The sequence below is a fragment of the Crocuta crocuta genome, unplaced genomic scaffold, assembly GCF_008692635.1.
Source record: "Crocuta crocuta isolate KB4526 unplaced genomic scaffold, BGI_CrCroc_1.0 scaffold333, whole genome shotgun sequence".
Lineage (NCBI taxonomy): Eukaryota > Metazoa > Chordata > Mammalia > Carnivora > Hyaenidae > Crocuta > Crocuta crocuta.
This window is the reverse complement of record NW_027532856.1, coordinates 2,848,099-2,873,329: the sequence shown is the minus strand read 5'-3', so window position 1 is coordinate 2,873,329 and position 25,231 is coordinate 2,848,099. Positions and strand designations below refer to the sequence as shown.

The window sequence follows — 25,231 nt, the reverse complement described above, 5'->3', positions numbered from 1 at the left end:
TTTACAAAAAGTCCAAGGGACTATCCAGATTCTTTTCTACTCAATATTTATTTGCAGAGAGGATAGTGTAAAGTGGGCATTCACCCTCAGATACAGTGTAACAAGATTAGGACTTCTGGTCTGAATTACCAGGTAAGGCATAATTTACCATAATTTTGTTCACCTTTTGTTTTCATACATTCCATTTTATTTCCTGTACCATAGGCAATAAAACCACCTGATGTGTTTCTCTTTGTTTGAAAAAATAATAGATTGTTCCCTAGATGATTACAAAATTTTTTTATCTTAGAAATTAAATGGTAATTTTTGGTACTGACTATTTTCATTTAATCTGTTGTGATCTGTTATATGGGACTTGTTTATAACTTATAAATCAAGAGTTTACAGGCAGTTAAAAAGTACATTTCTTTGGTAATATTCTTGAATATATAACACAAGAGTTTATAACATATATTCCAGTGTAGAGATCACCTAAATTCAAAATAGTACCTTTTACATTATACAGAATGGGGTCTCCTAATATTCTGCAGTCAATACCACCATCTCTCATAGTTTTTTTTAACACTCTATATATTAATTCAGTAAACAAAATGATTCACTTTCTTTAATTGAAGTGTGAAGGAGAGTACCACATTCCTTTCTTCCTCTCTTCATTGTCTTACCAAAATGGGTGTGGCAGTTGTTACTAAGCCTCCATTATGAAATTGCATGGGCAAAGGAAGGCATTCTGTGTACTGTATGAGAGTGCTTACAATTCCACCATAGGTAGTTTTGTTTAAAATTTGTAGCTTTGTGGGGCGCCTGGGTGGCTTAGTCGGTTAAGCGTCCGACTTTCGCTTAGGTCATGATCTCGCGGTTCGTGGGTTCGAGCCCCGCGTCGGGCTCTGTGCTGACTGCCAGCTCAGAGCCTGGAGCCTGTTTCAGTCTGTGACTCCCCCTCTCTCTGACCCTCCCCTGCTCACGCTGTCTCTCTCTCTCTCTCTCCTAGAAAAAAAAGAAAAAAAGAAAACATAGAATGAGTAAAATTTAAAAAAATAAAAAAATTAAAAAAAAATAAAATTTGTAGCTTTGTATGTAGTATATTTGCATATGCTGACTCCTGTTAACTTTTTCAGTGCTAGACTTAGGTGTATTTGCATAGTCTAAGTTCTGTGTAACCTGTAGACAGACTGTTCAGGTTTATCAGTTTAGTGCTTCCTTAAACATTTACTTGATACATCTAGGCATGTTACATGCAGAAAATAGAAAACTTCTTTTTTTACTTTTTACTTTATTTTTTTAAATGTTTATTTATTTGTTTTGAGGGAGAGAGAGAAAACAATCAGGGGAGGGGCAGCAAAGAGGGAGAGAAAGAATCCCAAGCAGGCTCTGCACCGTCAGTGTAGAGCCTGACTTGGGTTTTGATCCCATGAACTGTGACATCATGACCTGAGCTGAAATCAAGAGTTGGTCACTTAGCTGACTGAGCCACCCAGGCACCCAGAAAATAGGTAATTTTAAGTAACTTTTAAAGTAACTATTAAAAAACTTGTTAAAGATTATGTGGTCTCAAAAACAATAGAACCTAGGAAAATTAAGATTGAATATAAGTTATGCACTTAAGCAAGAAGAACAAACATTTTATAGTGGTGCCCATTCATTATATAGGTCTAAAATGTATTTCATCAAGGACGAGACCTTGGAAAATAAGGTAAAACCTACAGAACTTTTTCATTTGGCTGACTCATTACCTGTTTTTTTAGGCCTCTTTGCACCTCCACGTGCCTTCAGTGCAATCTGACGAGCTGCTTCACAGTAAACACTCCCACCCACTTGACTCAAATCAGACTTCAGATGTCCTCAGGTATAGCTCTTTATACCATTAAGGGTTCTTCATTGCAACTTTGAAAGAGTATATAATGATCCTTATGTATTTTTCTCATATTTGTCAATAATTTATAGCTGTGTACCCTTGGATTTCTAGATGAATTACATCATTCAGAATGAGTGCTTTTCTTTCTAGCATGTGTAATCTGCTTTTGAGGATACTTTTTTTTGAAAATTATTCTTTAATTTCCTCAAGGACTCTATTCCATACCTCCTATCATTTTTAAGAGTGGCTTTAAATCTTAGATGCTGTAGGTGGAATCTTTTTCCAAAAATCTACAGTGTAAGTACATATGGGACTTAAATAGTTTATTTACTTTTCAGGTTTGTTTTGGAACAGTACAATGCACTCTCCTGGCTAACCTGTGACCCTGCAATCCAGGACAGACGCTCATGTCTCCCAATTCATTTTGTGGTGCTGAATCAGTTATATAACTTTATCATGAATATGCTGTGATCTTCATTGGATGGAACTGTGGAAGAAGAGAACAAGGAAAAAAGATATTTCACTGCAAGATTAAGTTATAATTATCTTCTCAGTGAAAGTCATCTGTGATGGGGTCTAATTCTTATTACTTCAACAAATATTGTTTTGACTTGGGGGGAGGGGCTATAACCCTGCTATTTTTCATTGACTGTACTGAACTCTTTAGGATGATGACTGATCATACAAAACGTATTATAACATTTTCGTAGCAAAATTAACCTTTTTTTTTTCCAGTCACAGTATTTGTGAAAAGTAATGAGCCATAGTACCCAGTCATGTTAAATGAATATTAAAAGCATGGAGAGGAAACATGAGGAACAATGAATTTCAACATATGGCTTCAGAACATCAAGATGTTCATGTATTGGATTATAGTATCTAGTATTCAAAAATGCCTGCATCTCTTATTTATTGTAAGTTTTTAAATGTATAAATTGTCTTATATTTCTTAACCTCTTTTATAAAAATTTTCCTAGAAGGTTTATACTGCCTTCTTGCTTTAAAGCAATTGGTCTAAAATATATGTAATCGTCTTAATTAAAAAGTTGCAGTAGGGTTGCTTTTAGAGTATTATTTTTTTGTAAGGGGGTGGGTGGGACAGTAAATTTGTATTGTCTCGATGTACAGTTTAATGGGGATAGAGGGGAAATAATGTCCATACCATTGTGTGTGGAGGATTTACAGCTAAGCTGTAGTTGCAGAGTACATGTACAGTAATGAAGTTCACTGTGTTTATAAATTGAAAAGGTACCGGATCTTACAGCATTTTATATATCACACCTTTACAGAATAACATGATGGCAATATACAAGTGATATTGTTGGGTGGTTTAACTTAGAATAAAATGAGAATTCTTCAGTTATATTTTGTACTATGGTTTAGGGCTATGACTAATATTTCAGGCCATTTCCAGTGAAAGAAACTTAGTTTTACAAGAAAAACATTTGCTACTGAATGCTTAAACTAATTTTGGTGTTTAATGTTACATGCTTAAATGTTTTTTTTCAGTTTTACAGTGGCACATCTAGGCATGGGAATATTAATTATGAAAATTATCTTCAGGATCTGCTATAAGGTTGAAATTTAGCCCAGCTCTAGGCATTTTACAAATTATTTTAAGAACAGTCACTCTGATTGTTTGACTTTTTTTGTTTTTTAAATTAAAGATTGGGAATGTGTGTGAGAGTATGCATATGTATGGGTGTGTGTGTGCAATCAAACTGTGGTGTAAATAGATTCTCAGTGAATTCTGGTATTCAGACTCTATTCCACTAGTTAAAGAACCATTTTCTAAACTTAACCTGTTTCCTTTTGCCTTTTTTATTTATTTAATTTTCTTGGTTTGGAGATGGCAGTCCCAAACACCAGAGTCTGTACTTTTCTATAACACAGCTCAGATTAAGGCAGGGCATATGCCAAGGAGGATCTCACCTCCCTAAAGAAGGGACTTGAATTTTAGGGACTTTAATTCACCCCTTCCTTCAATACAGCTTTCCCCCTTCTTGTTTGCACATGCCAAGATAAATGCTTTTATGCAGGCTTTCCCCCTTTAAAAAGTTGTTTCTACAGTGCTGCTCACAAGAGAGTCCAAGTTAGCTTCCTGCCTGTGTTGCTGACTTGAATTCACAGTCACCAAGTCTACCTAATCTTTCTTGGAAGCAGTCTAGTAAAATTCCAAATTTGTATGTTCACTAATTCTCCACAAGGACAAAATCAGTTGTATTTACAAAACTGTAATTCAGTGTGTTTTGTTTTGTTTTGACTGAAACTTGTTTTGTAAATACTATATGCTTAGCTTAAATATCACTTTCTTATGAACAATATAACTTCTTCGATTGTGTATATTAAAACATTAGCAAGTCTTGTTTTTTCTATAAAGAACACACAACTGGTGACAAAGGTTTTCAATCACTTCTTCAAAATTATAATGCAATTCCAAGGGTCATCATTTTTGAAATTAAAATTTAAAGATCACATCTCTGCATTCATTTTTAAATTATGCTAGCACAGTACAGATTATGTTGGCATGTTTTGTTCTATACTTTAAAAACTTGTCTGAAATTTGAGGGAAAAAAGATGCTTATTTGGAGTTTCTATAAAAAGTATCCTTTTTTTATAATCTTAGCTCAGTAGTGACTTTTAAAAATAAAAGCTGTATTCTCAGTTGTTTAATATTCATAGCTTGTAGTAAACACACCTCAGTTTGAAGATAGATTTTAAGAAAATTTTTCCCTGACAGTTTCTTTTATATGGAGCCATAAAGGAAGTAACCCAGCATACAATTCCTTTTTATCTGGGAACAGGAAGTAGTTCCCAAATATATAAGATTTACTGATAAGATTTTTTTTTTCCCTTCATATATAAGTTCACACTTAAATAGAAAATTATTAAATAGCCATTAGAAAAGGTCAAGAGACTTCAGAAAAAAAGTTAAGCCTTTTATGCAGGATGATGGATCTGACTTACTAATGTACTGTCACAGACAAGTATGGGTAGTTTTTTTTTTGTTTGTTTGTTTGTTTAAATGGTAAGCAAAATAATATATACTTTATACCAGTTGATCACCAACACCTTGACTTCTTTGTTACAGTGCTAATGTCTGTTTTTTGTGCAGTTATCCATTACAAAGCAGGGTGGAAGTACAGTATTTTGGCATTTAAAAAGATTAGTTATATAATGTCTGCTTCCAGCCAGTAAGAAACATCTAGCCATACTTTCTTATGCAAGCCATTCAGTTATCAGGACTGTGAATTAACACTGTATGAATAAATTTCTGTACACCTTATTGTTTGGCCAGAAGGCCACCAAGTGTACTTATATGTAATCCTTAAATTTTAAAGTAGCTGTAATTTTTAAATCTTTCTAAACTTTTCTTAAACCACTAAAATTAAGCTCTTACTACTTAGTCAACTATCCTCAGCTGTATTCGTACTCAATTGTCAGTATGGCACAGATTACTGTATTAAAATATTCTCCTTTCGTCTTCATATTTACCTTCTGAGGTAATTTTTTAACTTAATGTGTTACTACAAAGATTTGCAGATCTTTAATCAAGCACTATGTTAATACTGTAATATCAAAATACTATGTTGCATTATTTAAAATGTTCAAATTGAATACATTAAAAGGAAGTTTTTAAATGCTGTTGCATCATATAATTTGCTACTCATCCACTATGGCATCGCATACCAGTCTATTAATACATTTAATGTTGCATGAGCAATGTTTTAGTCTGGGTTTTCTCATATGATTTTAGTTTGTCTAAATTAAAGAAAAATGTTTTTGACATACATTTTTTTTGGTCCCTCACCCCCTTCCCCCATCCAATCAGCTGGAAATCTTAACCTTTCAGTTTTTCTTGGCGTTTTAATGGGCCCAGAACTGTGGTTTAAATTTTCATATATATGTTTTCTCTTTTGTGGAGTATTAATTAAAAAACTGGATTTGGGACCTAAAATACTCCTCAGGTTGATGTATTCATGAAGTTTTAAAATAGTTTTAGTTTTCAAAGTAAACTGGATTTGTGGACCTTAAAGTTACTGATTTTAAACTACAAATTGTAACGTCATTACTGGACATGTCAGCATCAACTCTCTCAAAATAGCTTGGTCACTTTATGAAGGGGCGTTTTAAAGTTGTTTAGCAGTGACACTTAATATGGTCCAATTGCTTTTTTTTTTTTTTTTTTTATGTGACAAAAAAAAAAGAATAAGGAACAAACACTATTGCTGCCGAATGCCATAACACTGAGTTGTACAAATTGTGATTGAGGAAATGAAAAGGTTTATACTTTTTAAAAAAAAAAAAACAAAAAACAAAACTTCAAATGGAATAAATTATTCATGAAGCCTTCATTGTGGTGTCTCATTCTGTTAAAAATATTTCCATTTTAAACTTAAAAATTAGTGGTTTTTTTTGTCTTAAGTGCAAAGGGGTAACCCAGAAATTAATTGTACTTTTAATATCTCCATCTGAAGTATTTTATTTAAAAAAAAGATTCTAACCATATTAGTGATTAATAAACAGGAAGATTGTATATGTACATACGTATTCCTTTTAGGCTCATCAGTTGGTATCCGTTTTCTAGTCCAAAGCTACCTATAGATATTTAAAGCTTAGCTCAATCCTACTTTTTTTGATCACATGTCTTTGAAACAAAGTGTTCAGATATGAACACTCCATTAAAAATATTTTGTATGAGCAGCCATTTAAAATATTTTTGTCCAAACTTAAGCTGAGTAAGGACAAACCCCAAAATTTTGAAATAGTTCCATTTTGAAATAGTTTTTGCCAGCAAAAGTTTTAAAATAATCCTTTAAAAGGAGGTGTATAGATGTATGTTGTTGGAACTTCTACCTTCTTAAGTTATTCTGTCTCACAGTTTATATTACCTGTGATTTTTTTTTTTGTTTCTTGGTAGTCAGAAACCCTTTATGGCTGCTGCTTGCTCTAAATACAAAAATCTTAACATGGCTGTCCCCTGCCTTCTCCACAAGCCTCAGAATGTGTTTTCCTCCTTGCCTCTTAGGGCATTTGAGTTCTTTGAAAGCCCCATGGTAATTTTTGCCTTCAGGCTCCTCCACACCCTCACACTTTCCGTATACACCCTTGTCTCAGACCAGGTCCCCTAGTAATATACTTTTTTTAAAGTTTATTTATTATCCTGAGAGAGCGAAAACGCAAGTAGGGGAGGGGCAAAGAGAGAGACAAAGCTCAGCACTGAAAGCACAGAGCCAGATGTGGGAGGTCGAACTCACGAACCATGAGGTTATGACTGGAACTGAAATCAAGAGTCAGTTAACTGACTGAGTCACCCAGGTGCCCCCCCCCAGTAATATACTTTTATTGCAATAATATAGGGTGTCTTCACAGTGTTTTTCACAGTTTGTATGAATACTTGATCCTACTAAATGACCTCATAAATGGCAGAAATTGGGTCTGTTTTGCTTACTGATGCATCTAGAATCCAGCAGAACATCTAGCACATTAGTAGGACACTGAAATATTTGAACAGACTTTTTGTGATAAATACCTCAAACTATAGTACTTAGTTGAATTCTGAGTTCTGCAAAAATTCAAATCAGGTTGTACAATCTAATTACTTGAGGCTATTTTCACAGTAGAAACAGTTAATCACTAGATTAGGATTCTTGTGCTCTTAGATTTGCCACATTTTAGCTGGTGACTTCAGACAAAATATAGAACCTCTTGAAGTCTCAGTTTATTCAACAAACTAGTATTAAGTACCATACTGTAGTTCCTGCCCTCGAGTACTTACTTTCTGGTAGGAGAGACCAAGCTTTAACAATGTAGTACAATATGTGAAGTGCTATGATGTAAGAAGTAAAGGGAGCCTTGAGAACATTGAAGAGGGATACTTTGATAGGGGGTTTGTCAGGGAAAGATTTCTTAGCGAGGGAACACTGGAAGTGAGACTTAAAGGATCCATAGGAGGTACTACATAAAGAGAATAAAGGGATTTCAGACTGAAGGAACAGTGGAAGAGAAGGCCCATGAATAGCATGGAGGATTTGGGAAACAGCAGTTCCAACAGACTGAAACAGAGGCACTATGGTGGGATAGATAATGCAGGAATCCAAACCAGTGCTAAGAAGTCAGACTGAAAAACTCTGTCTTTCGAGTGCCACCATAAGGAAAATGAACTTTATCCCAAAGCAGGAAAGTGTTCCAATAGTTGGGATGATCCATAATTAATTGAACAGTCATACCAAAAAAGGCTTGATTGATGGAGCTGTCTCCATCAACCTGGAGGGATGTCTCTAATATACTATAGAATCTTGGCTGGACCCAATTCCATTCAGTATTTTACCCATAAAATTATTGAAGAGATGATCTGCTTTGCAGATAGCCAGTGTAAAAGAGTCCAAAAAGAAGAGTTCCATGTTGAGAAAACTTGAGTTAGGTGACTCCTGAGATCCTTGTACTTCCAAAATTCTGTGAGTCAATTTCCAAAGAAAATTGGTTTTTCTTTAAATACCTAGGTCTTCGAATTTCTTGAAGCTCATTTACTTGGCAATAATCTAAATAAAAGGACCTAATGTACTTGAAACACAGTATTGTTTTTTCTTTGCTTTTGTTTCTCCTCTTCTTCCTTCTAAACTAAAAAACAGTTTAGTAGAAAAGGGTAAATCAAAGTAAGTCAGTCAGAGGAGACTAATTACTTCACTTAGGAAGGAGTGTTCTTTTTTGACTTGAAGTATAGGAACTACACAACATGTTTCATCGAATCTAAACACCAGTAATTGTAAGACATCATTATATGTACCACTAAAAAATAAAGATCATTACTGATCTTTTAAAAAAGTTTTCTTTTAATGTTTATTTCTGAGAGAGAGAGAGAGACAGCATGAGCAGGGGAGGGTCAGAGAAAGAGGTAGACACAGAATCTGAAGACAGACTCCAGGCTCTGAGCTGGCAGTCAGCACAGAGCCCGATCCGGGGCTCAAACCCCCCCATGAACCGTGAGATCATGACCTGAGCCGAAGTCAGACGCTTAACTGACTGAGCCATCCAGGCGCCCCAGAGCATTACTGATCTTAAGACACTGCAACATCAGAGATATTAAAATGTGAAAAAGTCACCAGAGTTGATGAAATACATCTTTTTTGTAGGACACCTCGGTGGCACAGTTGGTAGAGCATGGGACTCAGAGTAACCCAGGTGCCCCTTGAGTTGGAAGAGATCTTAAAAATAACTTCGTTCACTGGGGTGTCTGGGTAGCTCAGTCGGTTAAGTGTCTGACTTTGGCTCAGGTCATGATCTCACGGTTTGTGGGTTTGAGCCCCCTGTAGGGCTCTGTGCTGACAGATAGGTCAGAGCCTGGAGCTTGTTTTGGATTCTGTGTGTCTCTCTGACCCTCCCCTGCTCACGCTGTCTCTCTTTCTCTCAGAAATAAATAAAAGGATTTTTTGAAAATCACTAGTTCACATCCCCATTCTCCTCTTATTCATCCCTCAAACCAGTCTGAATTCTCTTCGTGCTCCTCCTGTGAAAAGACCATCCAAGGAGATTAAATTGTTTAACCTCTTTCAGTCTCAATTTCCACACAAATATAGAGACTGTTACTTACTTCAGATAATTAGATATAAAATACTAGTGCCTAGCAAGTGTTCAATAGATACCAGATTAAAAATGACAATATTGTACAATTTGTAACCTAATAGACTGTGAAATCTTTAGTGTGTAGTGACCAGAAATTTAAAAAATTTTTAACAACTTTAAGTAATCTCTACACCCAATGTGGGACTCGAATTTAACAACCCCAAGATCAAGAGTCATATGCTTCACCAACTGAGCCATTCGTGTGCCGTGTGACCAGCAATTTAAAGAAATGAAATAGTTCGTATCGCATGTAGTATGTTACTGCATAAAAATTTTGTTCCATTTAAATATGGGTATATATGAGCATGTGTGTCCTGGGTCACAATGTGAAATGTATTACTGTAGGTCAGGTGGATAGAAGTTTGAGAAACACTGAAACACACATTAGCTCTTCTCTTCTTTTGTTGATTTTTAATGTTGAAAGCAGACTTTATTAGGAGATTATCACTCTGAAAGCCTTGGAAACTATATAGTATGAAACTGTAGTTCTCTCTGTAAAATATTTTTGCTTCCAGCTTGTAGCACAGTATCCGGTAAACAGAAGGTGCTAAATGTACATTGCTGAAACCAGGAACTAGAAACAGTATAAAAATAGACAGACTAGTAGTTTTTAATCTCTTCTGGGTGCTTAGAAGAGATTTGAAAGCTTGTTGAAAGCTGTGGATCCTCTCTCCAGAAGTGTCAAGCACTCACAATTTTGCAGATTCCAGGGAATTCCTGAAATCCTGTCCATCGCTTTCTAAAGGTCTATGGGCCTGGAGTTTTTGTTCAAATTTAAGTACAGTTGGCACACAATGGTACATTGGTTTCAAGTGTAGAATATAGTGACTGGACAACTCTATGTTATACTCTAGGCTCACCGTACAAGTAGCTACCATCTATTACAATACAATTGACTATAATTTCTACGGAGTTAGTTACTCATTCAACAACTACAAGACTGTACCTCCCACTCCCCTTCATCCATTCTGCCCATTCCCCAACCCTGCACCCGAAGGCATAGAACCCTGAAACGCAGATGTTTAACTTGTGACTTGAGAGCGTATGAGGTCAAGAGCGAAAGATCTGGAAGAGATTTTTAAATTCGCCTAAAAATCCTAGGATTCCAGAACTTAGGTGCTAGGGGGACACAGGTAAGGATAGAAAGAGTAGTCTTTAGTGTTCCGGTCAAAGGACACTAGAAACAACTTTAACGTTTCTTTTGCATACGTTACGTCACTCAAATGCCACAAAAATCCTTTAATGATGAGACTGCAGCTCAGAGGAGCTTAAGGATTTAATCGGAAAGGATAAAAGTGATAGGTTTTGAAAGAAGAAACCCAAAGCAGCACTTCAATTCTCCGGGGAAGAAGTTACGCGGGGCGGAGAGGAAGAGGTGGGACCGCGCACGCGCACCGTTGCATCAGCGCGGACGTCTCTGGGTTTCCTTTGCAGACAGCCTTCCTCTCGGTCCAGTACGGTGGCCGACGGGAGCCAGACGCTGGGGATGAATGAAGGTGCTGGGTGCAGGTTGAAACAGTCCTCTCGGCTTTCCCCTCTTTTCAGTGCGGCGTCTGCCTTTGTGCGGCGTCCCCATCCAGCCCTATCGCACTGCCGACCCCATTGGTCCCGGCGTCTGGGTTTTTGGTGCCTGGGTCGATTCAGGGCACAGCTGGGGTTGGCGAATGCGGATTTTCGCCTAGGCCCAACTTTGGACCGCGCTCTCGATTTCTACCGTGTCCCGTGTCTAGGGCGCGGAATCGGTGTTGAGTCCCGGGAGGTTGGAGGGTAAATCTTGAGGTACGAAACTTCCGTTTCTCAGGCCTCAGCTCGTTCCCCGGTCCACGTCGGTCACTGGCCTTACATTTCTTTGCCAGGGGGACTGGTTGCTTCTCGTTAGGCTGAGGGCGAGACCTGTGAGCACAAACAGATCTTGCTTGGCGCCACTGCTCCCTCAGCCCGCCCCTGTGTTAAAAGGCCAGCTCCTCTTCGTTAAAAACAAAGTAGCGTTTCTGCCCACGACTCTGTTAACCCATGATTTTGTTAGCGTGTTGGTTTGGAGGGGGTGGCATTGGACACCTGCTCCCTGCCTCCTTTTTTCTTTCTTTCTTTCTTTCTTTTTTTTTTTTTTTTTTTTTTTTTTTTTTTTTGGCTTCTGATTAGTGAAGACAGAGAAGTGCCCAAGTGGATCTCCTCTTTCTCCCATAGCTAATTGCACCTCCACAGCAATTTTTTCCCCAAGAAATCCAGGGGCATTAGGATAATGTTAGGGCCTACAGAACTTTGAGTCTGGCATTGCTTCTGCCTAGTGAGATTTAGCAGTGCTTTTATTGATTCATGGAGGATGGGAAATAGAAGGGTAACAGTTTTTTACATTTGTTGGGTAAGCATAAGGAACTAAAGAGGTATGGAGGAGGAACACATTCTTAACTATCCTACTCATTTACTTTTATTTGCACTGTGGTGCTCAGATGATTGATGCAGTGGAGAAAGTCTTGTACTGAGATTTAGTAGATGAGGGTTTAGCCTTGGATTTTGCTACTAGTAGTAATCACTGTATGTCTGTTAATGTAATCTCTCTGGACTTCATATTTCTTCTTTGCAAACGAAGTATTAGAACAGAAGATCCCGAGGGCTGGAGGAGATATTAATGTACTCTGTTTTCTTTTTCATTTTCTAGGTGGGAGTAGAAACATAGGGAGCCTTTCCTTGTGCCAGAAACAGCCAACATAGAGGCCTATTAAAGATAGACCACACTTCTCAGGGTTTTTAAAAAGAGGGGCATTCATACATGTAGGAGTTATTTGCCTACTTTCGTTTGTGTTTTTTTTACCATTAGGAGCAACAGTGGTAATGGCTGAGTGTACAAGCCTCCAGTTTGTCAGCCCTTTTGCTTTTGAGGCAATGCAGAAAGTGGATGTTGTTCGGTTGGCATCTTTAAGTGATCCAGAATTGAGACTTCTCCTGCCCTGCTTGGTGCGAATGGCACTTTGTGCTCCTGCTGACCAGAGCCAGAGCTGGGCTCAGGATAAAAAACTCATCCTTCGTCTTCTCTCTGGAGTGGAAGCTGTCAACTCCATTGTTGCGTTGTTGTCAGTGGACTTTCATGCTTTAGAACAGGATGCCAGCAAAGAACAGCAGCTTAGGTAATGTGTTATCTAATGTGTGGATTGGGATTTACTCAGATTTCTCAAAGAAGAGGGAATCGTATATTTTTTGGAGATTTTAGGACTTATTATTGGATGCACTCCCCCAGAAAAGACTGAGAATCTAGCTTTGGAGAGCATTTTACTGAGTTCTTTTCTATTTATAGTTAAAATTCTAGAATTCCATATGCTAAAACATTGTGTAGAGAAGTTTGGCTACACATACTGTTGTATTCATGCTAAACTGACTCGGCCAGTCGCTCTCAGTGGGAAGTGGGTAGGGTAAGTTCCCCTAAAAGTAGAGGTATTTACTGGAATCACTCAGGAGGCTTTTTAAGCTTACATTGATTTCCCCAGATTCTGGACAGTTGTTTGGTCCTTTCCTGCTCATTGTGAATCCAAAAGCGAGCAACTGTTCATGTAAATGGGTGTTAACTGTTAGCTGGTGTCTTATATAGGTTGTGACATCCTGAAATAGGCAAACTAAATAGTATTTCAGAAAATGAAATGTATGAAAAGAATTCATACATTCTTTTATAGATTATTTCAGCAAAAGATAATCTTATGCTATTTTTATGCCAGTGTTCTCATAATTGTACGCATTTGTACTTTATTAGGCATAAACTTGGAGGAGGCAGTGGAGAGAGCATCCTGGTATCACAGCTTCAGCATGGACTGACATTAGAGTTTGAACACAGTGATTCACCTCGTCGATTGCGTCTTGTGCTTAGCGAACTGTTGGCAATTATGAACAAGGTGCATTTAAAAAAATTTTTTTAGAGAGAGAAAGAAAGAGTGAGTAGGGGAAAGGGGCAGAGGGAGGGAGAGAGAGAATCTTAAGCAGGTTCCATGCCCTGTGTGGAGCCCAACACTGGGCTGGATCCCATGACTCTGGGATCATGGCTGGAGCTGATATGAAGAGTCAGAGGCTCAACCCACAGAGCCACCCAGGAACCCCAAAGGGCATTTATTTTAATCACACCTAAAAATGTGGATGATTTGGTGTCTACACATAGGAAGTAGAGACACAGGCAAGAAGCCAGGCAAGTTATATGCTCTTCTACACATATTTCTGTTTGCTTTGTGTTTTCCTTTGAAAGGCTCAAAAGCCTACATATATATATAAATAAATAAACTTAATAAACTTATTTTAATAAAAATTAAAAAAACATATCCTTAAGTTTATTTATTTATGGGGACAGGGGGTGGCACAGAGAGAAGAAGAGAGAATCTGAAGCAGGCTCTATGCTGTCAGTACAGAGCCCGAGGTGGAGCTTGAGACTATGACCTGAGCCAAAATCAAGAGTCAGATGCTTAACCAGCTGAGCCACCAAGGCTCCCCAAAAGGCTTAAAAGGATATTAAATGCTTGCCTTAAAGGCTTTCTTTCTCTACTATTTTCTCTCATTTATGCCTGTTCTGAATTTTCTATTACAGAGGTTATTTTTTGGAGCCCGCTTCAGATCCTTTATCTCCCTCTGTCTCTGACCCTCCCCTGCTCACACTGTTTCTCTCTCTCAGAAATAAATAAAACATTAAAAAAATTAAAAAGAAAAAAGAAGGGTACATTGCTCAAGACTTGTACAAATTACCAAATTTGATAATACCCTTATAGGATATAATTTCCCTCATAAAATATTTTAAAGCATAAATGGAAAATATATGTGATTTCTTTAGACACTGAATGAGCATTAATTATCTGGATATACCAGTGAATAGGGAATATCAAAGCTGAATTGGATGTAGGATCATTGGCTAGCCTTACTCACTAGTTAGACTGAATTGCTCCTATATGCTAATTAATGCTACTCAACTTTGCATGTCAGCAAAATGATAGATTACTTAGTTCATGGACCTTTGGGTAGTTGTGGTTAATTGAAACTCTGAATTTTAAATTTGTGTGTATCAGGGGTCTGCTATAAAAGTAATTCAACTGTATCTTCATATTGAGATGGCTTATGTACTAAGCCCAGAGTTTCAGAGGCAAAAGTTATTGACTGTTAGAATTTCAAGGTCAGTTTATTTATAATAAAGTTTAGTTTTGGGGTGCCTAGGTGGCTTAGTCAGTTAAGCGTCTGATGCTTGATTTTGGCTCAGGTCATGATCTCATGGTTCCTGAGACTGAGCCCTGTGTAGGGCTCTGCACTGACAGTGTGGAGCCTGCTTAAGATTCTCTCTTTCCCCTCTCTTTCTGCCCCTCCCCCACTTCTGTGTGCTACACGCGCGTGCGCACTCTCTCAAAAGAAAACTTAAAATAATTTTTTTCTGAGGTTCCTGGGTGGCTCATTCAGTTAAGCGTCGGACTTTGGCTCAGGTCATGATTTTGCAGTTCATGAATTCAAGCCCCATGTTGGGCTGGCTCTGTGCTGACAGCTCAGAGCCTAGAGCCTGGAGCTTGCTTTGAATTCTGTTTCTCTCTCTCTGCCCCTCCCCTGCTTACACTCTGTCTCTCTCTCTCTCTGTCTGAAAAATAAACATTAAAAAATAAAAAAAAAATTTTTTTTCTAAAAAATGCTTAGTTTTATACATTGTAGACCCAAAACCTCTAAATTCTGTTTCCAGAGAAAATACTGGTGGTGGTGGATGGTATGATTAGTCAGTTTTGGATAGGTTTTAAGATATGTTAGAAATCTTTATTTATTTATTTTTATTTTTGAAAATTTATTTTTTTTTAATTGCAGTAGATGTTAGAAATCTTTTAAAAAATGTTTCCTATTAGAAACAATTATTTCTTTCTGCTCTTTTCTACTACACTAATAGTCTTAATTTTCTTTTTTTTAATTATTTTTTTAAATGTTTTTTTATTTTTGAGAGAGAGAGGGAGACACAGAATCCGAAACAGGATCCAGGCTCTGACTTGTCAGCACAGAGCCTGACATGGGGCTTGAACTCTTGAACCATGAACCATGACCTGAGCCGAAGTCGGGTGCTTAACCGACTGAGCCACCCAGGCCCCACCATGAGTCTTAATTTCAATCAATACTTTCCCTACATCTCTTTCTTAATACTTAACTTGATGGCTCTAGTAAAATAAGTGACCTTTGTCTTCTGGGAGGTTTCTAGTTTCTCAGGTAAGAACTTTGTAGCAAGTGGAAAGTGTGATGAAACCATTGTAGGATATTTTTTAAAAAATTAATAGGTACTTCTGTTGACCTACATTTTTATTTTTTATTTTTCCTGCAGTTCATTTGGAATTGGACATCATTTGTATTTGTTATACTGCTTTAAGTTTACCATTTTTTGCCTTTTACTGAGCTACAACTTTTGTAGGTGGCCTTCCTAGTTCATTTGTTTGGTTATCTTTAATTCCAGATGTCTCCAAATATTTATTTAGAAATAAATTCATGAGACCCACATTGCCATGTCTGAATAATAATTAATGTGACTAATTGTGAATTGAATACATTGGCTCAAATTTATCTAATACTGCATATTCTGCTGCAGTATATTAATGACATAGTAAGAGACATGGTCTGTAAGCTCAACAGACAATTATAAAAGTAGTGAGGGATTATCTGAAATTCTTTCATTTGTTTTTCTTTTTTAAGGTGTCTGAGTCCAGTGGAGAATTTTTTTTTAAGTCATCTGAGCTATTTGAGAGTCCAGTCTATTTGGAGGAAGCTGCAGATGTACTTTGTATTTTACAAGCAGGTAATGACTGATAAGATACATTAAAAATATAATTTCTTGTTAAGTGATACTGTGTAACTTCGTAACTTTGAATATTATGTTATTTTACACATTTTATAAAAATATACCTTAAGATGTTAAGACAAAAATGGCTAATAATAGGAAAATGATTAAGTAAATTATATTATTTCCATAGTATGCGATGTTATATAGCCATTAATAGAGTGTATTTGAAGAAATTTAATGATTTTTGAAAATGGTCACAATATGTAAGTGAAGAAAGCAAAGGGTAAAATGAGAAATAGAATATAAAAAGTTAAAAGTTAAGACAATACATGTGGGAGGTTTAAAATATTTCAGCTTACTAATTTTGAATAGGATTAGAAAGGTAGACATAAAAATGCAAAGATTTTCATGGAAGTAACTCTTGACCAATACTGCCCAGTGTAGCAGTGGCGTTGTTCTATATAGTGCTTTCCAATACAGTAGCTACTAGTCATGTGTAGTTACGGATTACTGGACATATGGCCAGCGTAACTGAACTATTTTTATCATTTAATTTAATTAATTTAAACTTAGTTATTCATTTGTTTGTTTTTGGAAAAGATTTTATTTTTAAGTACTCTCTACACACATTGTGGGCCTCGAATTTACAACCCTGAGATCAAGAGTCATGTGCTCTATGGACTGCACCAGCCAGGTGCCCCAATTAACTTAAATTTAAATAGCCACACGTGGCTGGATAGTTCATTCTAGACTATGAAAAGAAAGTACCTTAGCATATTGCTTTTTTCTCCCCTAAATTTATTCTTCTTAAATGATGTCTGTGAAATATCATTCCTTAGTAACATTGATTTTGTTTTCTTATAGAGCTCCCTTCCCTGCTTCCAATAGTGGATGTCGCTGAAGCCTTGCTACATGTTAGAAATGGTGCATGGTTCTTATGTCTCTTGGTGGCCAATGTTCCTGATAGTTTTAATGAAGGTAAAACATAATTTTAAAATAGGATATTGAAGAGATTTCCTGGTGCAGGTTCAAGACCTATTTTTTGAGCTAAGAAGAAATATTTATGGGCTTTCATATAAGTATGCATCAGGGGTGCCTGCGTGGCTCATTTGGTTAAGCATCCAGCTCTTGGTTTCGGCTCAGGACATGATCTCACAGTTTTGTGAGTTTGAGACCCGCATTGGGCTCTGTGTTGACAGTACAGTGCCTGCTTGAGATCCTCTTTCTCCCCCTCTCTCTCTGTCCCTCCCCCACTCACACTGTCTCTCTCTCTTGAAATAAATAAACTTAAAAAAACTTATGCAACAACAAAAAAATTTTTTGCTAGTAGTTACCAGTGCAATAATAAGACAGTAAAAAATACTAAAGAACTAGAAGATATAATCCTATGCTTATGGAGCAGTGGGAAGAAGACATATGTCTGTGAACTAGCCAGAGTGCAATACAAGACATAAGTAATCAGAAATAGCAGCAGTCAACTCCCCCTCCCCCCTTTTTTTAAGCCCTATTACTGTCAATTTGCAGAAAAGGATAGAGTCAAAATTAAGAAAATCAACTGAAATTTTCACCTCTCTTTCAAACTACTACTGATTGAACATTGTTGTTTGGGTCTGTGTGGTATTAAAATAAAGACATTCATTGAGCAAGGTTGTGAATTGGGAGCCAAAGAGGAAAAAGCCTTGGATCTGGCAGATAGAATTTCTAGTTTTGTCACTCACTTATTGTGTAATCACCATCAAGATACTTCTTATCTATAAAATGAGATATTAATAATATTTCCCTTACATTTCTTTTTTTTTTTTTAATGTTTGTTTATTTTTGAGAGAGAGAGACACGCAAGCAGGGGAGGGGCAGAGAGAGAGGGGGACTGTAGATCCAAAGCTGGCCCTATGCTGACAGAAGAGAGCTTGATGCAGGGTGAGATCATGACCTGAGTCAAAGTCAGATGCTTAAGTGACTGAGCCATCCAGGTGGCCCTCTCTTATGTTTCTAAGAGATTTATTGAATATATCACAAGATATGTAAAAGTTCTTTGTAAAAAGTGTGTTTTTGGTGATTTTCTGTCGACACGTTCTATCACTTACTAAGAGAGGAATGTTGATGTCTCCAAACATAATTGTAGATTTGTATAGTTCTCCTTTCATCTTGTTAGTTTTTGCTTCATTAAGTTTTTTTGATTTTTAAAATATTTTTAAAATTACATATTTTATGGGGCGGCTGGGTGGCTCAGTCAGTTAAGTGTCCAACTTTGGCTCAGGTCATGATCTCACGGTTCGAAGGTTCGAGCCCCGTGTCGGACGCTGTGCTGACAGCCAGCTCAGAGCCTGGAGCCTGTTTTGGATTCTGTGTCTCCCTCTGTCTCTGACCCTCCCCTGCTCACACTCTCTCTCTCTCAGAAATAAAATAATTTTTTTATAATTTTTTTTTAATTTATGTTTTGTTTTGAGAGAGAGAAAGTGTGTGTGTGTGTGTGTGTGTGTGTGAGTGTGAGAGAGAGAGAGCTGGGGAGGAACAGAGAGAGAATCTTGTTTTTAGAGAGAAAGGGTTCAATTGAGCAAGGAGCAGAGAAAGACAGAGACAGAGAGAATCCCAGGAGGAGTAAAGGCAGAGAGAGAGAGAGAGAGAGAAGCGGGACTCACCTAAAGCAGGCCTTGTGTTCCCCTGAAGCAGGGCTCCAGCTCACCTGAAGTGGGGTACAGGCTTACCCCATGTGGGACTCAAACTCAAGAACTGTGAGATTGTTACCTGAGCTGAAGTCAGATGCTGAACAACAGAGCCACCTAGGTGCTCAGGAGAGAAAAAATCTTAAGCAGGCTCCACACCCAGCACAGAGCCCCGCATGGAGCCTGGTGCGTGACTCAGTCCCACCACTCTGGGCCCGTGATCTGAGATGAAGTCAAGAGTCTGATGCTCAACCAACTGAGTCACCCAGAAGCCCCGCTTCATTAATTTTGAAGCCATGTACATTTAGGATAGTTATATCATTATGATGAATTGAGCCTTTTTCTTTTTCACTATGAAATATTCTTCTTTATCCCTAGTAATATACCTTCTTTTGAAGTGTACTTTATTAATACAGACATAGCAGCTTACAATTAGTGTTTGTATGGTATATAACATCCACCTTCTTAAAAAACCTGTATCTTTAAGGTGGGTTACTTGTAGACAAGTATAGTTGAATCTTGTTTTTTAAAAAAACTTAGTTGCAGTCTTCACTTTTAAATTGGAGTATTTAGACCATTTATATAGATTATTGTGATAATCATTTAATGTGATGATTGTGGTGGTTAGATTTAAGTGTATTATCTTGCCATTTGCTTCCTTTTCCTCTTTTCCTTTCTTCATTTGGATTGAAATTTTTTTTTAGGATTCCATTTAATCTCAACTACTCTCATATTAGCTTTATGTCTTTGCTTAATTATTTTCTTGGCATTTGTATTTGTTTATTGTTATTGGGTTTAACGTTTTAAAAAATATTTATTTTTGGGGTGCTGAGATGGCTCAGTTGGTTAAGCGTCCAACTTCTGTTCAGGTCCTGATCTCGTGGGGTTCGAGCCCTGCGTCAGACTCCGTGCTGACTGCCAGCTCAGAGCCTGGAGCCTGTTTCTGATTCTGTGTCTCCATCTCTCTCTGACCCTCCCCGGCTCTCTCTCTTTCTTTCTCTCTCTCTCTCAGAAATAAATAAAACATTAAAAAATTAATAATAAAATAAAAATATTTATTTTTGAGAGAGAGAGAGAGAGACAGACAGCTGAGCTGTCAGCACAGAGCCTGATATGGGGCTTGAATCCACAAACCATGAGATCATGACCTGAGTTGAAGTTGGATGCTTAACCAACTGAGCCACGGGAACCCCCTTCTTTTAGCTCTTTAAGAATCTTTAAAGATGTTCTGTTGTCTGTGGTAGTTTTGATTTCTGTTCCTCTGTATATAATGTTTCTGTTTTCCTCTGGCTGCTTTTATTTGTTTTTTCTTTGTGGCTGCTTTTAAGATTCTCTCTTTTCCACTGTTTTCAGAAATTTGCTTATGATGGATCTCAATATTATTTCTTTGTGATTATCCTGCTTGAAGTATATTAAGCTTATGGTTTTATAGTTTTTGTCAAATTCAGAAAAATTTCTTCAAATATATTTTTGTCTTCTATTCTCTTTTTCTTTCTGAGACACTAATTATATTTGAGTACTTGATATTGCCCCACAGGTCACTGTTCATTTTTTAAGTCCATTTCCCTCTTTGCTTTATTTTGACCAGTTTCCTTTGCTATGCTTTCAAATTCCCTGATCATTTTCTTCTGTAGTGTCTATTCTGCATAAATGATTAATTCAAAGACTGAAGAGATTTTTAACATTCTACTTAAAAGCTTAAAGTAATAGAGGCTATTAAATGTTCAGTTTGTAGGGGTCTCATAAAAAATGGAGAACGACAAGATGAGGAGAGTCTTGGAGGAAGGCGCAGGACAGAAGCCCTACGCTTCTTATGTAAAATGAATCCTTCTCAGGCCCTCAAGGTCCGAGGCATGGTGGTAAGAGATATTATTTTAATAAGACAAAAGCCTTTGTATTATGACTAGGAACTTTCCTAAGATGGTTTGAGACTCTTGTAGTGATTTGGAATTATATACTAGATATGTTATTACTTTCCTCTCTGGGTTTTTGTTTTGTGATATGTCTTCTTCTAAACTTTAGAACTCTGAAGTGGCTGGCCCTTTTCCTTACGAGACTGAGTTCATTTTGTTTTCTTTGCTGTGTTAGGTGGAAGAATGTCACTTGCCAGGCCTTGGAGTGGCTTTGACATTGGATCATACTAAAAACGAAGCTAGTGAAGATGGAGTGAGTGACTTGGTTTGTTTCGTTAGTGGTTTGCTTCTTGGAACAAATGCAAAAGTCCGGACTTGGTTTGGAACTTTTATCCGAAATGGACAGCAGGTGAGGGATTAAAAATATTTATAGGCTAAGAATCAGAATATTTTGGCAACTATTAAAAGGGGAAGAAACCCTTTTGGAATGATGTCATTACACCAGTGGTTCTTATACTTTTGGTTTTAGGACCTCCTGACATTTTAAATCATTGAAGGTACCAAAGAGCTTNTCCAGGCCCTGAGCTAGCTGTCAGCACAGAGCCTGACATGGGGCTCGAACCCATGAACTGCGAGATCATGACCTGAGCCAGAGTTAGATGCTTAACCTACTGAGCCACCCAGGCATCCCCAAAGAGCTTTTACTTATTATATGCTTTTTACCTATTGATATATACCATATTATAAACAAAACTGAAGATTTTGAAATATTTACCTAAATCTTTAAAAATGGTAAGAATAACTCTATTTTAAAAAATAATGACCCTATTAAATGTGAACATATTTTTAATGAAAAATAACCATATTTTAAAAACATTCAATGAGAAGAGTTGTATTATTTTTCGTTTTTGCAAATCCGTTGAATGTCTGGCTTAGTCAAAACTTTGGAAAACTGCATTGTATGCCTGTGAGAAAATGAGGGTCGAAAAGGCAAATAATGTTTAAGGAGATTTTTTTTTTTTTTTTTTACCTCGACCTTCTGAAAGAGATTTGGGAATCTCTAGGATTCTGGGACAGACCTGTGAGAATAGGTCATCAAAATAAGTTGTCATTATAGCCTATAATTTTAATATGTATCTTTTTTATTGTGGTAAAATATACATAACATAAAATTTACTGTTTTAATCATTTTTAAGTGTATAGTTCAGTCTCATTAAGTACATTCACAATATATTGCAGCCGTAACCACTCTTCATTTTCAGAACTTTTTCTTCATCTCTAACAGAAACTCTATACCTATTAAACAATAATTCCCCATTTCTCCTTTCTTCCAGCCCCTGGTAACTTCTTTCTACCTCTATGAATTTGACTATTGTAGGTACCTCATATAAGTGGAGTCACACCCTATTTCTCTTTTTAAGTTTGGCTTATGTTACTTATAATGTTTTCAAAGTCCATGCATGTTATAGCATGTATCAGGGTTTCTTTCTTTTTCAAAGGTGAATTATATTCCACTGTTTGTATGTGCTACATTTTATTCATTCACTCATCTATTGATGAATATGTTATATTTTGCAACAGTTTTTAAGTTGCAAATTATTTTACTTTTTCAAAGAACATTTCATGGTAACTCTGTCAGTAGAGTCCCTATGAAAGAACCTATGTAGACTGATTTTTTCTTGTTGAAGTCAGTGAAGTAGCATGTGTACTGCTTAGTCCTCCAGCTTTTTTTTTTTTTTAAGTTTATTTATTTCTTTTGAAAGAGAGAGGCAGAGAGAGAATCCCAAGCCATCAGTGCAGAGCCCAACACAGGGCTCAAACTCAAAAACTGTGAGATCATGACCAGAGCTAAAATTGAGTCAGACAGTTAATTGACTAAGCCACGCAGGTGCTCCCTCTAGCCTATTTTTTTATGATGCTGGCTCACCATACTTTTCTATAAACAAGTTCTACTTTATTTTTAGCCCATTCGAGAACTAATTTTAAGCCTTGCTTTTTAAGGAGAAGTCGACATTTACTGCGTGCCTTCTATATGCACTGTGTTAAGCACTTTGGTGTGTTCATCTTGTGATTACCCTTTGTGTGCAGTAAATTTTTCTTATTTGAAGCTAATGTTATTAAACCAGGTTTATCATATTTTACTTAGAACCATTTTAAAAGTAATAACTGATATTTGCCTAGTTCTTTACAGTTTAGAACTGCTTTCATATGTGTTATCTTTGTTCATTCATTCATCTATTTAGTGGATATTGCATGCTTGCTATATGTCAGGCCCAATGTTAGACCCTGTCAAGTAATAGATGACTAGGATGTTATCCCTGCCGGAAGAACTGTTAGGGTGATAGACTTGTAAACTCCTAATTACAACAGCCCTGGGAGTTAAATATTACTATTATTATTTTTTAAAGTTTATTTATTTATTTTGAGAGAGAGAGAGCCAGTGGGAGAGGGGCAGAGAGAGAGGGAGAGAGAAAAAGCCAAGCAGGCTCCATGTTGTCTCTCAGAGCTGATTGTGAACTGTGAGGTCATGACCTAAGCTGAAATTGAGTCAGACGTTCAGCCTACTGAGGCACCCAGGCACCCCAGGAGTTAAATATTATTAATAAAATATTCACTTCCTTGTCATTAAGGAAATTGGAGTTCAGAGAGGTAAGTGTACATAGTCAATAGCAAAGCTTTGTTTAAACCCAAGATGTTCTGTTTCCAAAATGTGAACACTTTCTACTATATCACATATGACTCTGTTAGTCATTATGTATTTGAAAGTATTTAAATAACATTTTACAGTTCATATCATCATTAATTTATTGTTTTCTGTATAGTCGATCTGGATTAGTGTGAATAGAGTGTTCTTCAAATGAATCAGTGAATTTTGAGGGGGTTTTTTTTTTGAAAAATTTTTTTTGAATTTTGAGTTTTTAATCAGTGGGTTAAAATGAGATTCTACAGTTATGACAGCCTTCTCAAAAGGATCAATTTCAAATGTTTAACTGAGGAACTTTGTGTGTCCTTTTGATTTAGTAAGTACTCCATGCTCTATATTTTTTACAGAGAAAAAGAGAGACCAGTAGTTCTGTCCTTTGGCAAATGAGAAGGCAGCTTCTTCTGGAGTTGATGGGCATTCTTCCCACAGTAAGAAGTACCCGCATTGTGGAAGAAGCTGATGTGGAGATGGAGCCCAATGTGTCTGTGTATTCGGGGCTGAAAGAAGAGCATGTTGTGAAAGCCAGTGCACTCTTACGTCTGTACTGTGCTTTGATGGGGATCGCTGGACTCAAGTATTCAATAATTTGATATTTTACCTTTTTATTGTTTTACTTTCTTGTTTCTAATCCCAAGAAAGTGAGCCAAAGGCCTTTTATTCAGAGGATTTGGGTTTTCTAATGGTCTTAGGTAGCGTGCTGGCTTATATCAAGAATGAAGTCTTTATATCAAAAACATTCCTCAGTGGGATGTATCCATCTATTTTTGTTGGATTGTAAATAGAAATATATGAATATGGAGGGGCCAGAGCAGTTTAAGACATGTATGACTTTACCACAGCTTGACATGACTATTGTGAATGATCTGTGAGTGATGCGTTACCTAGCCCATGCAGCTAGTTGAAGTAAATCTCTCCTCTCCTGTGTTTCTTTTCACAACTGAGATCATAAATTATTTAAAATTGATATGTTGTGATTGTTAAGAACAAGGTTTCTTAGTTAGTCAATGCAATACATCCTTTTGGGTAATGTCCTCAACTGTTAAATGTACAGTCCTCGCTTTGAATGTCTCTTATAAGACTGAATTTCACTTACCACACTTAGTGTTGGCTTAGTTAAATAACACTGCTCCCTCAACAACTGTTATCAGTTGCTATGATACATTAACCAAATAATTGTATAAAGTACAAATTTTACTGAGAGCTCTTCAAGCCCAAATCATTATGTAAATAACAGATGTACATCATGATCAGTGACTAGTCACATCATGTCATTTACAGTTTTGGAGACTGGTCACTGCCAATCTGTTATTCAGTTGGTGACCAAACCACAAAATGCATAGTTGTACTGTCACCTTGTCTCTCAGAGACACCTTGTCTCTCGTGTCATTAGACAAAAAGAATTGAAAGAAGGAATCAGCCAAGAGAGATGAAAGTGTAGCAAGGAAGTAAAAGGTGGTAATACTGAAAGTGACATTTGAACTAAACATAAAGAGAAAAAGCTGCCTGTGAAGATGTTAACACTGCTGCCATTTGAGAAACACTAGATATGTATCTGATGAACTTAGTGAAGGTGCCCTTGTCAACATGAATGAAGAAAGTCATTGTGGAAAAAGAATGAAGTCCCAGAGGAAGTGATGCTGGCAAAAATATTCACGTTAAAGGAACTCTCAGATTTTTCATGACTGAACATACAAAGAATAAAATGTTGGAATCTGATCCAAACTTAAAAAGGGGTATCACAGTTAATCAAGGATTAAGAAAGAGGTTCACTCCACA

The 25,231-nt window shown here is 36.9% G+C and overlaps 2 protein-coding genes across 3 annotated transcripts in view; both read left to right on the top strand.

Annotated features, from left to right (window-relative positions):
* Positions 1-6,043, top strand: part of MED13 (mediator complex subunit 13) — a 109,907-nt gene extending 103,864 nt beyond the window's left edge. Inside the window, exons 29-30 of the mRNA XM_077745625.1 lie at positions 1,743-1,843; positions 2,191-6,043. Of these exons, the coding sequence (XP_077601751.1) occupies positions 1,743-1,843; positions 2,191-2,323 (234 nt within the window). The 3' untranslated portion in view covers positions 2,324-6,043. The remainder of the gene's footprint in view (positions 1-1,742; positions 1,844-2,190) is intronic.
* A 4,835-nt stretch (positions 6,044-10,878) lies between these two features.
* The window catches only part of INTS2 (integrator complex subunit 2), a 53,570-nt gene continuing 39,217 nt past the window's right edge, over positions 10,879-25,231 (top strand). The window contains exons 1-8 of one of the 2 annotated variants that reach the window (XM_077745527.1): positions 10,879-10,971; positions 12,294-12,600; positions 13,218-13,356; positions 16,148-16,250; positions 17,100-17,213; positions 20,627-20,757; positions 20,987-21,160; positions 23,803-24,029. In XM_077745527.1, the coding sequence (XP_077601653.1) occupies positions 10,962-10,971; positions 12,294-12,600; positions 13,218-13,356; positions 16,148-16,250; positions 17,100-17,213; positions 20,627-20,757; positions 20,987-21,160; positions 23,803-24,029 (1,205 nt within the window). In that variant the 5' untranslated portion in view covers positions 10,879-10,961. Of the gene's footprint in view, positions 10,972-11,081; positions 11,255-12,293; positions 12,601-13,217; positions 13,357-16,147; positions 16,251-17,099; positions 17,214-20,626; positions 20,758-20,986; positions 21,161-23,802; positions 24,030-25,231 lie in introns of those variants that run through there. The other variant, XM_077745528.1, reaches the window with a different exon arrangement.